Consider the following 15,113-nt stretch of genomic DNA (forward strand, 5'->3'; position numbering starts at 1 on the left):
AATGGAGAGCCCTCCACCCCCACACCCAACATCACATCCTCTCATTTGTTGCATTGTGTGATATCCATACTTGACTACTTAAAGTGAGTACAAGACAAGAATATTCCTAAAATGACAAGTGCTCGCTGACCCTGACTCGACAGGAGGAAGGGAGGGATGGACCTGAACAGCGGCAAAGCCTTTACTAAAGTCTGTCTATTTCTTGCCGACGAAGTGGGAACTTGGTACCATGTGTAGTCATTCTAATGTACCCAAGTATTAGCACCTCAAAAGTACTCAGCTGGCATCTTGTTTTAGCACCAAGTGAAATATCATCGATTGTTGTTTCTTCATCAGTCGCAGCATCTGGGTTCACAATTTTTGCAATAACACGATTTTGATCTTCCTTTATTCCAATTGTAAAGAATATCTTGACAATTTTATTGAATAGTCATTCAAATTGTGAAAAAAATTCTGATTATTGGAATATGGTGGAAGCTCAGCGGTTTGTCAATTTGTACAGAAGCGATCAGACATGGGCTGGTGATCATGATGCTGCAGGATCTGTTTTAGCTCCTTTGACACTCGCTCGTCTTTCTATTTGTGATGTTTTCGTACGGATAAGAACTGCTTGCAGCAGCTGTTTTCTGTATTTGTGGGTTGCTAACATACCTTTCTTTAAGAACAGCACTAGCACTTATTAACAAGGACAAATTCTTACAGAACGGCCTAACCCCACTCCATGTTGCTGCTCACTATGACAACCAGAAGGTGGCGCTGCTGTTGCTGGAGAAAGGCGCCTCTCCCCATTCCACTGCCAAGGTATTAATTGCTACGAGAGAATAATAATTTTGTTAGTACGTAACCTCAAAACAAAATGCGATAGATGGTTTGATGTTTTCTTTGTTTAACAGACATGTAACTGACAATTGTACTTTAATGCAAAGCCTCTTGCTAACACAGTTAAATGGGTAACCTCTGGCATAAATTAAAGCCTTTAAAAGAATATCCTTGAAAATGTTGTATCGTTTTCACCATCATGATGTCAGATCTCAGGGCAGCTGTGAAATGTTCTGCAGGATTGTATATTGTACGTTTGCAAGCTACTCTGATAGAGCGTCCCTTCTCGACTGCTATTCTGTGGTTCAATTTTATTTGGAGGTTGGATTTTACTCGCTCTAACAGTTTGCAAATTAAGGCACAATTAGTTGCTTGTAAACGATACCTTGATACTTTATCTCCTGAATCAATCATTACGTTTTCACACATTGAATGAAAGTATCAAATGCTGTGGTTGACTGGAGTAAGTTCCAAAAGGTAAGCTCTTATAAGGTAGATATTAATGGCAATCTAAAACTTCAGAGCAACCTTGCTACCACCTTTATGAATCAACAAGCTAAGTAATACCGCATATTTTTTGATGGAATCTGGTAAATTGTGCTGTTTTGTTGTTAGTTTTGCATCTCTGATACAAACAGGATAAATAACTCAAAAGTTCCTATCCGTGCACAGAGAAAATACTGTTTACATTAATTGATCCTCTAGCATGATCTTAATTTATTTGAATTGAAATCTGAAGATTGAGGAATAGAAACAGGGAAGCCATTCTGCCTCTGTTAGCTTGATTTGCTGCTGTATATCTCAACTCTGTTTACTGATCCATGTTCCATATGCACTTCCAGATAAAATGGGCTTGCATTTTCATGATGTGGAGATGCCGGCGTTGGACTGGGGTAAACACAGTAAGAAGTCTCACAACACCAGGTTGAAGTCCAACAGGTTTATTTGTAGCAAACGCCACTCGCTTTCGGAACTGGCTGTTCCTTCGTCAGGTGGGTGGGAGTTCTGTGGGAGAACTCCCACCCACCTGACGAAGGAACAGCCAGTTCCGAAAGCTAGTGGCGTTGGCTACAAATAAACCCGTTGGACTTTAACCTGGTGTTGTGAGACTTCTTATTGCATTTTCATGGCAGGGGTAGGATTTGGGAGATGGGATTGACTAATCATGCTGTCGCTCTCCTGCCTCTGTCTCAGACTGCGAGAGGTGGATTTCTTCTGGGCGTCTGGAGGCAGGCTAATGCAAATGGTCTGAGCACAGAGCAGGCAGGTTGAAAGACCCTCCTGCGTTCCCAAAAAACTCATGGTCAGGTGCTTCAAAGGCAATCTTCTGACCACTTTAATCTAACACTACCTCCTCATCCCCTCACCCTTTCTCCCCATCACCCTCACCTATTTCATCCCTCTTACTCTGACCCCTTTAACCCCTCATCCATTATCCACTTCATAACCAGAACACTCAAACCCTATTATGATAGTTGGAAGCTGTTGAATAGCCATTAAAACTCCCTGAGTAATGAAACAGTTCTTCAAATCAACTGTGCAAACAAAATTAAGCACTGTCTTCCTGAAAAATTAAAATAAAACCTATCTATGGCAGGCTCTCAATGACTCCACAATGCTGCCTACTGCCTCCATAATAGGAACCAATGGATTCTGAGGCCGACTCCCACTCCTTCCTTGTGAAAATAGGTGATGGCAAAAATAGAGGCAGGACCTCTAGCCGCCTGAGTCAGTGGCCGTGTTGTTTTGGTCTGATTGGGACCATGAAAATGTGCTGCAAAATCTCAATCTAGTAAGGTTTCAGTTGGCCCATCATCCACAGTCTTTTGGGGAAGAGAACTTCAGATTTCCACTATTTTTAGTGTGGAAATGGACCTTCTTGATTTCACTTCTGAATGGGCATGTGCTAATTTTTATATTGCACTTGTTCCAGTTTTCAAAGGAAGTTGTTTCTCTGTATCTATTCTATTGAGTCCCTTTATCATTTGAACATCTTGATTATGTATCATTCAGTGTTCTAAACTCTAAGGAACACAAATCAGGTTTATGTTACCTGTCTTCATGATTTAACCCTTCAAGTCATGTATATTTCTGCTAAATCATGACTGCACCCTCTGCAAGGTCAATATATCCTTCCTGAGGTGCAGTGCACAGAGCTGAAAGTAGTACTCCAGATGGGGTCCGACCAAGGCCCTGTAAAGCTGACGGAGAACTTATTCTCCTTTGTATCCTAGTCCTCTTGAGTTAAAGGCCATTATTTCACTGGTATCTGGAAACAAATGTCTCTGCTTTGGTATCATTATCCCCTTAGGAGTTTGAGTTACTGTCACACATTTGATGTTTCATACAAATAGGTAGAAGCTATTGGTGTAATATTTCACTTAGCTTGACATTAATGAGAATGGGAATCTTTTCTTTATACGGTATTTGCTCCTTTAATCGAACCTGACCATCTCTGCTCAAAGGCTAATTTTCACAAAGGGAAAGTGCTGGATATACAGATTACTGCTGCAACATTGGAGTTCTAAACTTTAGAAGAATTCCTTCAGCCAGTCCAGCTACATACAGAATCCTCATTCCTACTTGGTCAGAACAACTTTGTTGTGTGCTGTGCAGAAACATCGACTTGAATTTTCAGGATAGCAAAAGCTCAGTGCCTGCCATCCTGAGAGTCGATGGTGAACACACCCTTGACTCTAACAGGCCTGCTGCCGTTTCACATGCAATTGAGCATTGATTGGCAACAGATGGACTTCAATCCACACTTAGATGGACTTCAATCCACCCTTGGATGGAGGTTCTGCCTTGGAGAGCTGTCACCCAATCAGATAGACCGGCAGCACAGCGTAACACCGGCCAGGGGACGTACTGCGATGCTGAGTCTAAGTCCCGAGACTGCACTTCAGGCACCTGCCATCCTAAAATTGAGGCTGGGTGGGTAAAGGCCCTTAAGTGGCCACTTAAGGTCTTTAACAGTGGCATTGTCATGCTTCCCATCTGAGGCCCTAAAGGGAAATTGTGTCTGGGTCAAGGTGGGCAGGATTCCAGAGGGAATCCCATCCTTAAAATTTGGAATGGACGGGAGTTGTAAAATTCTGGCCATTGTTTTTTAAGGAGTTGTCAAAACAAAGCAACATTAATCCTGGATTGGAATTTATCTCGGATCTCCACTGGTTAAATACAATACTGAGCACAGCTGGCCCTGACCCTGTCTTGTTGAAATAAAAAAACATTGCATGCTGCAAAACCAAAACAAAAGCTGAAAATGGTGGAAATATACAGCAGGCCTATTCTCTTCTGATTTAAAAATAAATTGGGTTGTGAACTCTTAATTAAAATGGGAACCGAAATGTTTATTCTCTCTGGTGGCAAGTTTAGAGGTGGGAATGGCATTTAATTAGCCAGGACTAGATCCTACCACTTTCCTGTCTTTGGCACAATTAACTTCTGAGCGGGAAGACCCATGGTTGATATTCCTACCTCATGGCCAACTGAAGCCCCAAATAATGACCACTTAAAGACCTCATCCCACTATCCCTGGGATTAACCCAGTTGCAGGTGGACCTGTTACTGCCAACTTGTCACCTCTTGGTGGAGGTCCCTTGATCAAAGGTTTTCAGCGCCTGATCAAGGGACTCAACATTGGAAAAGGGGTACCTGCTGAGAGCTACCCTCCTACCTTTGCTGCCAACCCCTCTTGCATCTCCCCATGATCTCTCATCCCAAGAATTCACCCCCCCCCCACCTTTTTTGAGCGACTAACAGGGGGGTGGGGTGAGTGTTAGGTGAGGGAGAATTAGAAATTGAAGGAGAAAAGTCATCATAATAAAGCAGTGTAGCAATCTGGGTGAAAACAAGCAGACAAAGCCAGGATGGGGTAGAGAGATTAGTGGTAATAGTGCTTCTGTGAATAAAGTACTTGCAAAGAATAGTAATAAAAATATGGAAATGAATGTCCCTTTATTTGAATACATGAAGTATTTGTAATAATGTAGATGAACTAGTGGTACAAACGGTGATAACCAGTTTGGATTTAATTGCTAACACTGAGGCATGGAGCAAGGGTTTCCAAGTGGGGTTGGGAATCTGAACACCTGGATGTATTATGGTTCCCTAGCCCACACCTCAGCTGCGACACTCCCATGATGAAAATTTTAAATTCATATGGTCTAGTTGGCTAGCTGGTGAAAATGGCGCCCAGTTAATGGTGTTGAGCATCTCTGGGAGGCAAAATGAAAGTTCATCGCTGGTGCAAAGTAGGTTAATTAAAAACAATTTTAATACAAAAAGAAATAAATATTACTTTGCTTCATGACAAACCTAAATCTGTGCACTAAGATGCATCAGACCATTCAGATTCATCAAAATGAAGTTGACAAATTCCATTCTGTACTTGATCTGTCTCTTAACATGCTCTTTAATGAGTTTAAGGGGCGGCTAATTGATGATGAGTTGCTTTCCTGTTTATTTCCTCTGCCGGCTCTTTGAAAATTACAAACTATCCTTGAAGTGTCAGGATCCCAAGATGACTCCTGGGACTGAGATTTAGAAGTCTCGCTCACACTGGGCCCCCATCCTGCAGCCCTTTGAGTATCCGGCCCAGGATTGGGTAACACATGTTCCAAGGTACACATTTAAAAAAGACAGTCAGCATGGAAGAAGAGGAAGAGTTGTGCTGAAAGTAAAAGATAACATAAGGACATTAGTGAGAAAGGATCTTGGCTCAAAAAATCAGGAAGAAGAACAAGGGTCCGAAAACATTGGTGGGAGTAGTTTATATGCCCCCAAATAGTACCATTGGGCAGAGCATTAATCAAGACATGATTGGAGTTTGTAACAAAGGTAATGGACTAATTGTGGGTGACTATAATTTTCACCTAGACTGGACAAATCAAGTTGATTGAAATTATTAAGATATTGGGGGTGATACTCCCAAAAAGATTCTAAGTGTCGAATTTATGTAAAAATTGGAATAAATCACACTGGAGTTTCAAAATGAATCTCCCACACTCTGTACTGCAGAGTGCATGAGCATGAAGCACAATAAAAATCCCGTTGGAGAGGCTGGCAGGATAGTGTTGAGTGGGCCACTCTCAGCATCGAGATCGGCACATGCGCAGTAGCCCCACACTGCTGGCCTCCTGATTGCTGGCCAGCTCGTTCATTGGCTCATGAACATGTCTGGGCTAATCTTGACCCCGCCCACCACCACCACCATCACGATGGCCAGCCTTGATAGTTGGCCTCCCTCTGTTTCCCAGCCTAATTGCATAGTGGCAACGGGACCTCCCACCTCCACTGATCTCCTCACTCCTTCCCCCACCCCCCCCAAAATTAGGCCCCGTCCCCTTGGCACTGCCCGATGCCCAGTGGGCAGTGCCAAGATGCCCCCTGGGCATTGGCACTTGGGCACTGCCAGGGAGCCCAGGCTGGCACTTCCAATGTGGCAATGTTCAGGCCCCCCCGCCCCCCCCCCCCGACCCTCTGGGGGGTCTTGATGCCCCCCCCCCTCACCCCCATCATTCCAGTGGAGCTGGGCAGCCAGCTCCCTGGAAGTGGGGAGCTATAGTAAATCCTGCTGGAGCGAACCACTCCTGACTGGGGCGGCACGGAGACGCTCACGGGCCCAGAGTCTTCAGTGCCGGGTCCGATAATGAGATGTAAAATAGATTTAAATGTTGATTTAGATAAATTGTGCAGCTCCGCGCCAAATTCTGGCGACAGAAATCCGGTGCTCGGAGACTCGGTGAAGCAACTTCTGCTTGAGTCTCCCGGCCCATTGTGCTACAAAAGCAGTGCAGTGGGCTGGGAGAATTGCCCCCATCAAGTTTAATAGTGACATACCCCAGTCCCAAAGAAGAATCTTAAACTTTAACAAAGCCAAGTACCTAGATACTAGGGCAGAGCTAGCTAAGGTTGATTTGTTAAGTAGTCTGAATGGTATGGTAGGGATGAGTAGCAGACAGCATTTAAAGAAACAATTCAAAATATCCGAGGCTTACTCAAAGTTTTTAAGTAGTATTAGATAAAAGAAGAGGATAAACTTGTTGCTAAGAATGGTGATGAATTTGAAAGGAAACAAATCACAGAATAACAATCCAGGAATATAAAAACAGATTGCAAGAACTTTCGTAAGTAGGCAAAAAAGAAGAGTAGCTCAAATAACTGTTGATCTTTTAGTGGCAGAGACAGAAAAAATTATTATGGGGAAATGAAGAAATTATATTTTGTCTTATAGAAACATAGAAGATAGGAGCAGGAGGAGGCCATTTGGCCCTTCGAGCTTGCTCTGCCATTCATTGCAATCATGGCTGATCACCCAACTCAGTAGCTTAATCCTGCACTCTCCCCATAACCTTTGATCCCATTTGCCCCAACTGCTATATCTAGCCACCTCTTGAATACATTCAATGTTTTGGCATCCTGTGGTAATGAATTCCACAGGCTCACCAGTCTTTGGGTGAAGAAATGTCCCCTCACCTCCGTCCTAAATGGTCTACCCTGAATCCACAGACTGTGAATCCTGGTTCTGGACTCGACCACTATCGGGAACATCCTCCCTCCATCTACCCTGTTTAGTCTTGTTAGAATTTTATATCTTGATGAGATCTCCCCCTCATTCGTCTGAACGCTAATGAAAACAATCTAAACCTAGTCAAGCTCTCCTCGTACATCAGTCCCGTCATCCCGAGAATGAGCCTGGTAAACCTTCGCTGCACTCTCTCGAGAGCAAGAACATCCTTCCTCAGAGAAGGAGACCAAAATTGCACACAGTACTCTAGGTGTGGCCTCACCAAGGCCCTGTATAATTGTAACAACACATCCCTGCTCCTGTACTCGAAACCTCTCACAATGAAGGCCAACATGCCATTTGCCTCCTTCACCGCCTACTGCAGCTGCATGCTTATCTTCAGTGACTGGTGCACAAGGACACCCAGGTCCCGCTGCACACTCCCCTCTCCCAATTTACAGCCATTCATCTGCCGCCTTGTTTTTGCTTCCAAAGTGAATAACCTCACGTTTATCCAAATTATACTGCATCTGCCATTGATTTGCCAACTCACCCATCCTATCCAGATCATTCTGAAGAATCTCTGCATCCTCGTCACAGTTCACCCTCCTACCCAACTTGGTATCATCTGCAAACTTTGAGATGTTACATTTTGTTCCCTCATCCAAATTATTAATATATATTGTGAATAGCTGGGGTCCTAGCACCGATCTCTGTGGCACCCTACTAGTTACTGCCTGCCAATTTGAAAAGCACCCATTAATTCCTGCTCTTTATGTCCTCTCTGCCAACCAGTTTTCTGTCCATCTCAATACACGCTTTCTACACGCCCCCCCCCCCCCCGCCCCGCTCCCATGTGCTTTAATCTTGCACGCTAATCTCTTATACAGGACTTTGTCAAATGCTTTCTGAAAGTCCAAATATATTATATCAACAGGCTCCCCCTTGTCAACTCTACTAGTTGTAACTTTAAAGAATTCCAACACATTTGTCAAACATGATTTCCCCTTCATAAATCCATGCTGACTCTGTCTGATCCTGCCATTGCTTTCTAAATGCTATGCTATAAAGTCCTTGGTAATGGATTTGAGAATTTTCCCCATTACCGATGTTAAGCTTACTGGTCGATAATTCCCTGTTTTCTCTCTACCTCCCTTTTTGAATATTGGAATGACATTTGCTACCCTTCAATCTGTAGGGACTGTTGTAGAGTCTATAGAATCCTGGAAGATGACCACCAATGCATCCACTATTTCTAGAGCTACTTCCTTAAGTACTCTAGGATGTAGATTATCAGGCCCTGGGGATTTATCCGGCTTCAATCCCAACCACCTTCCCAGGACCATTTCTCTACTAATATTGATCTCCCTCAGTTCTTCCCTCTCACTAAATCTTGCATTCTCCAACATTTCTGGCATCTGATTTGTGTCCTCTTTTGTGAAGACAAAACCAAAGTATGTATTCAGTTGCTCAATCATTTCTTTATCCCCTATTATACATTCCCCCATTTCTGTCTGTAGGGGACCTACATTTGTCTTCACCAACCTCTTTCTCTTCATGTATCTATAGAAGCTCTTAGTGTCAGTCTTTATGTTCCCTGCAAGCTTACTTTCGTACTGTATTTTCCCCTTCTTAATCAATCCCTTAGTTCATCTTTGCTGAATTCTAAACTGTTCCCAATCCTCTGACCTATTATTTTTCTTGGCCAATCTGTATGCTTATCTTTAGAAAAAGAGAAAAATAACATAGCAGAAATAGTGAGACATCAAGGGGCTAAAAGAAGTGAGGAACTAAGAGAACTGATATCCGCAGAGAGGAAATATTGGAGAAACTTAAGGGACTAAAAGCCAACAAATCACCAAAAGCTGATGGCATCCACCCCAGAGTTCTTTCCTTAGATTCTAGAACCCTCTTAGTAGATTGGAAGTCATCAAATGCAACACCGCTATTCAGGAAAGGAGGGAGGAGAAAGCCGGGAACCAAAGGTCAATTAACCTGACACCAGTCATCAGGAAAATTGGTTAATTATTAAGGAAGTCAGAAAAATGTACTTAAAAAATTATAGTACGAACAGACAAAGTTAGTGTGATTTTACAAAAGGGAAATAATGTTAGACAAATTTATCTTTTTTTTGAGGATGTTACCAGTAGGATAGACAAAGGGGGCCAATAGATTTAGTGTGCTTGGATTTCCAAAGTGTGTTTGTTAAGGTGCCAAACACAAAGCTAGTGCATGGATTCAGGGCTTTGCGGGTAATACACCTAGTATGGATGGAGGATTAGTTAAAAGATAGAAAGCAGACTTGGGATAAAAAGTCTTTTTTAATTTGGCAGGGTGTTAACTAGTGCAGTACTGCAAGGATAAGTGCTGGCCTTGCTATTTTACAAATTATGTTAATTACTAAGATGAAGAAACTGAAAGTATCAAGTGGCTTTTTTAAAAATGGTGTAGGGTTTAACCTTTGATTTATCTGCACTGTGGTGATCAGTGGGTATTTCTGTGATCAGTGAGGCTGAATGTTGTCTGGTGCCCAGGCAGATGAGTATGGCATACTGCTGCTTGTTGTTGGTGTTACCACTAGTACAGTGACCTGGTCTGGTGAGGAGGCACAGCAACAGCCTGGAGGTTACTGAGGGGGGTCCTGCTGATCACTTACTTCTGAGGATCGCACAAACACTTAAGATACCAAACGAACAATAACGGATAACTGCTCTCCCATACAATTACCAAATTCTGCAATGTGGTACATTTCAGATTATCCAGCATATTTCTTTTGGATTCATTTGTGGGACATGGGCATCACAACATTTATTGCCCATCCCTTGTTGCCCTTGGAGAGCATTTGAGAGTCAACCATATTGCTGTGGCTCTGGTAGGCCAGACCAGGTAGGACAGCAGATTTCCTTCACTGAAGGACATTAGTGAACCAGATGGGTTTTTCCGACAATCAACAGTGATTTCATGGTCGCCAGTAGATTCTCAATTCCAACTGTTTTCTATCGAAATCAAATTCTACCATCTGCCAGGCGGGATTCCTGCCTCACAGCATCAGGGACCCAGGTTCAATTCCCGGCATGGGTCACTGTCTGTGTGCAGTTTGCACGTTCTCCCCATGTGTGTGTGTGTTTCCTCCGGGTGCTCCGGTTTCTTCCCACAATCCAAAGATGGGTTAGGGGGATTGGCCATGCTAAATTTCCCTTTAGTGTCAGAGGGACTAGCTAGGGTAAATGCATGGGGTTATGGAGATAAGGCCTGGGTGGGATTGTGGTCGGTGCAGACTCGATGGGCCGAATGGCCTCATTCTGCTCTGTAGGATTCTACAAGCTTGTTGACAATAAGAAGTTAAGTGGGAATATAAGCTGTGAGGAGAGCACAAAGGCTCTAAAGAAATATAGATAGGTTTAGTGAATGAGCAACAATGATCTGAGGAGTGCGCAGGAAAGTGGAGTTGAGGCAGAAGATCATTCTGAATGCTTAAGATGCTGTCTGGTCCACTGTTCATATGTAGTAATGATCATTAAGTCTTATCCCCCATCAAATCTTTCCCCTGTTGATACACTAAAATTAATAAGTAACAGGAGTGTTTAAAAAGCACCATTTTAAAAAATTTACTCTGAAATATTTTATTTTCACAGCCTTATACTGGAGCCATGTTTCATAATGGTTTTTGTAGTTGCCATGGATCTGTGCTTTAATTACACACAATCTGCCAGGGTGATTATTAGGTGTAATGAGAATGAGAACATTTATTTTCAACTGAGTTAAATCACAAGTATAAAACTGAATGCCAAAACAAATGAAATGAAGATGGATAGCTAGAAAAGCGATTTTTCAAAGGGTCAAAGAGTTGCAGTCGCACATTTAGGCAGTTACACAATCGCCTACCACTGTAGGCATAATTAGTGGAATGGAAGGTGTCAAACCAAACCCTCATACTCTGATAATGTAACTGGATGCCTGACACTGTTTAGTTTTAGGTATGGAGATAGTGAAAAGTGTTTGCAAATTGACCGGATAAAGATGTTTTATTTTAGAAAATGTGGTTGAACAAAAATAAGCTATATTTGGATAAATGATATACAAATTAAAAACAAATAAATTGAGTTAAGTCTTAATCAGCAAATTCTGAAACTAACAGTTGGTGGGTTGGCCTACTCTCCTGGCACAGGAAAGGCAAGGATCAGGAAGGTTAATCTCCCAAGGTGTGGTGACACCATTGCACTCTGAGTGTGCTGACGCCTGCGATGTGCCCAAATGCGGGATATTCAACTGCAACATTCATGACTAATACTTTGCAAAGCATATTTGAACATCAATCAGAAACTGGTAAAGACTAACTGCTTCGGGTCTAAAATTCATGCCTTTCCAGAATGGCTATACACCTCTGCACATTGCTGCCAAGAAGAACCAAATGGAGATTGCCACCACCTTGTTGGAGTATGGAGCTCATACTAATGCGCTAACAAAACAGGGGGTGACCCCCCTCCACCTGGCTTCACAGGAGGGACATGTGGATATGGTTTCACGTCTGATGGATAAAAATGCCAATGTTAGTGTGGCCACAAAGGTAACTAAAAAGCTTTTATGTGTCAAAGACACTTATCATTGTGTACTAATTTATTTCTGTGAAGAAAGGAATGTTTGAATGTTGTGTATTTGTGATATCAAATGCTTGGTGTCTTTAATTTTATTTGTTATTCTGGGTGAATCTTGTGCATTTTGTTTTAATTTCATGAAACAATGTTGAAATGTTTTAAATTAAGGAGTGCAATGTTAATTACTAAGTAGGCAAATTCAAGTTGATTTCCTCCACATATTCATTGCTCTGGTGCAAGAATAAATTATAGAAATATCACCTAAGTTCACCCTTTTTTGTTCGTCCTAGAGTTTGACAAAGCACTGTGAAGATTGCAATACTACATGAATGTTCTATGTTCATAGGGGCCAATAATGCAAAAATCTGAAACTCTGAAGCACATTAAGTGCTTATTCCCTATTATCGGCCTTGGAATACAGGAAAATGCAAGAAGTGGCTTATCTGTTGCAAGTCAGGTTCCAACTTTCATTTCAAGATGGCCCCATAATGAAGGCTGAACAGTCCATAACCTTAAGGAAGGATTTTAAGGCCTTGCATGAGTCAGGAACTGAGAAAAGTGGGCATGAAATATGGTGCTGGTGCACCAGCTAGTGCACCAGTTCCCCTGCTCCAATTCAGCTAATTAATGGCCACTTCAGGCCAATGGTTTAAGATTGAGATTTTCCAGTTGGCCGCCAGGTGCTTGTACGTGGTGGGATAGTTTAGCTACCTGGAGACCATCTTCTGGCAGCTGGTTTGGATGCCTGCACTTGAAGCAGACTTAGAGATCTTCCTGAACTGCTTGGGTTCAGCAGTAACCACAGGCCGTTCAATGGAGGGATTCCCCCAGTGTTGCCTCCCGCCCACAATGGTGACCACTCTGTTGGAATTTTTTTTATTTTAACCTTGAAAAGTTGAAGGAAACACCTTCATTTTATGGCACCCTCTTTCTCACTTACTTGCTAATGACGCTGCTTTCAAACTTGAGGGGCTCTGACCCTTCAGCTTTGAGAGTCTGCCCACCATCCTTAATTTGCTATCTACTAAGCATTAATTGGCCGATGTGGAAAAAATCACAGGTGAGTTCCTACAGATTGGAGGGTAGCTAATGTAACCCTGCTATTCAAAAAGGGAGCTAAAGAGAAAACATGGGACTATAGACCAGTGAGCCTAACATCGGTACTGGGGAAATTGCTAGAGTTCATTATCAAGGATTTCATAACTCAGCATTTGGCAGGAAGTGGTATAATGAGACAAAGTCAGCATGGATGTAGAAAGGGGAAATTATGCTTGATGAATCTATTGGGATTCTTTGAGGATGTAACTTGCAAGAGTTGACTGAGAAGAACCAGTGGATGTGGTTTATTTAGACTTTCAGAAGCTTTCAACAAGGTCTCACATAACAGACTACTATGTAAAGTTAAAGCACATGGGATTGCAGGTATTGTCTTGTGATTAATTGAAAGCTGGCCAGCAGGTAGGAAGCAAAGCGTTGGCATAATTGGGTCTTTTTCTGCAGGGATCTGCAGCAGTTGCTAGGACCCCAACTGTTCACATCACACATTAATGACTTGAGGGAACTGAATGAATTATCTCCAAGTTTGCAGGTGATACAAAGTTGGTGGGAGGGTGAGCTGTGAGGAGGATGCAGAGATGCTTCAGAGTGATTTGGACAGAAATCATAGAATCATAGAAATCATAGAAACCCTACAGTGCAGAAGGAGGCCATTCGGCCCATCGAGTCTGCACCGACCACAATCCCACCCCACATATTTACCTGCTAATCCCTCTAACCTACGCATCCCAGGACTCTAAGGGGCAATTTTTAACCTGGCCAATCAACCTAACCCGCACATCTTTGGACAGGTTGAGGGTATGAGCATCTGCATGGCAGATGCAATATAATGTGGATAAATGTGAGGTTATCTACTTTGGTAGCAATAGGAGGAAGACAGATTATTACTTGAATGAGTGTAAATTGAGAGAGGTAGTGAGAGAGGTGAATACTCAACGAAACCTTGGAGTCCTCCTGCATCAGTCACTGAAAGTAAGCATGCAGGCACAGCAGGCAGTAAAGAAGGCAAATGGTATGTTGGCCTTCATAGCAAAAGAATTTGAGGATAGGAATAGGGATAGGGATGTTTTATTGCAATTGTATAGGGGATTGGTGAGGCTACACCTGGAGTATTGTGCAGTTCTGCTGTCCTTATCTGAGGAAGGATGTCCTTGCTATAGAGGGAGTACAGTGAAGGTTTACCAGGCTGATTCCTGGGACAGCGGATCTATCATATGAGGAGAAACTAAGTCAGTTAGGATTATATTCACTGGAGTTCAGAAGAGTGAGAGGGGATCTCATAGAAACTTATAAAACTCTAACAGGGTTAGACAGGGTAGATTCAGAAGGAATGTTCCCAGTGATGGGGGAGTCCAGAACGAGGGTTTGTAGTTTGAGGATAATGGACACACCTTTTAGAATTGAGGGGAGGAGAAATTTCTTTACCCAGAGGGTGCTGAATGTGTGGCATTCACTATCACAGAAAGTAGTTGAGGCCAAAACATTGTCTGATTTCAAGAAAAAAATAGATTTAGCTCTTGGGGCTAAAGGGATCAAAGGATATGGGGGAAAGGGAGGATCAAGGATATGGGGGAAAGGGGGGGATCAAGCTTATGGGGGAAAGGGCAGATCAAGGATATGGGGGAAAGGAGGGATCAAGATATTGAATTTGATGATCAGCCATGATCAAATTGAATGGCAGAGCAGGCTTGAAGGGCCGAATGGCCTAGTCCTGCTTCTAGTTTTTATATGTCACATTATTACAAAAGCATATTATAATTCTGACAAGCTTAGGTAGTGTAGAGTGCTTCAGCTACATTTTACACAATGCAAAAGACACTATTGGGTTTATGGAAATCCATGTTCTAAATAAAAGACAAACAGAAGTTTGTTAAAGCAGCCATTTAAGATTACTAAAAATGGATGAACTAGTAACATGTCTCTTTTACCATTGTGGAAATTCTTCAGCTTAGGGCTTAGGCAGCTGAAGGCCCGGCTACCAACTGTGGAGCAATTCAAAGTGAGGATACTCTAGTGGCGAGAGCACAGATACCACGGAGAGCTATAGGGCCAGAGATTACAGAGATGGGGAGGGGCAAGGCAGATGAGAATTTTAAAATTGAGGCACTATTTGACCAGAAGCCAATGTAGGT

At 42.7% G+C, this 15,113-nt stretch overlaps 1 protein-coding gene across 8 annotated transcripts in view; it reads left to right on the forward strand.

Annotated features, from left to right (window-relative positions):
- The window catches only part of ank2b (ankyrin 2b, neuronal), an 876,340-nt gene that overhangs the window by 703,506 nt on the left and 157,721 nt on the right, over positions 1 to 15,113 (forward strand). For all 8 annotated transcript variants that reach the window (XM_078213593.1, XM_078213597.1, XM_078213634.1 and 5 more), the window contains exons 17-18: positions 703 to 801; positions 11,700 to 11,897. In XM_078213593.1, the coding sequence (XP_078069719.1) occupies positions 703 to 801; positions 11,700 to 11,897 (297 nt within the window). The remainder of the gene's footprint in view (positions 1 to 702; positions 802 to 11,699; positions 11,898 to 15,113) is intronic.

The sequence above is a fragment of the Mustelus asterias genome, chromosome 1 (assembly GCF_964213995.1).
Source record: "Mustelus asterias chromosome 1, sMusAst1.hap1.1, whole genome shotgun sequence".
NCBI classification, from domain to species: Eukaryota; Metazoa; Chordata; class Chondrichthyes; order Carcharhiniformes; family Triakidae; genus Mustelus; species Mustelus asterias.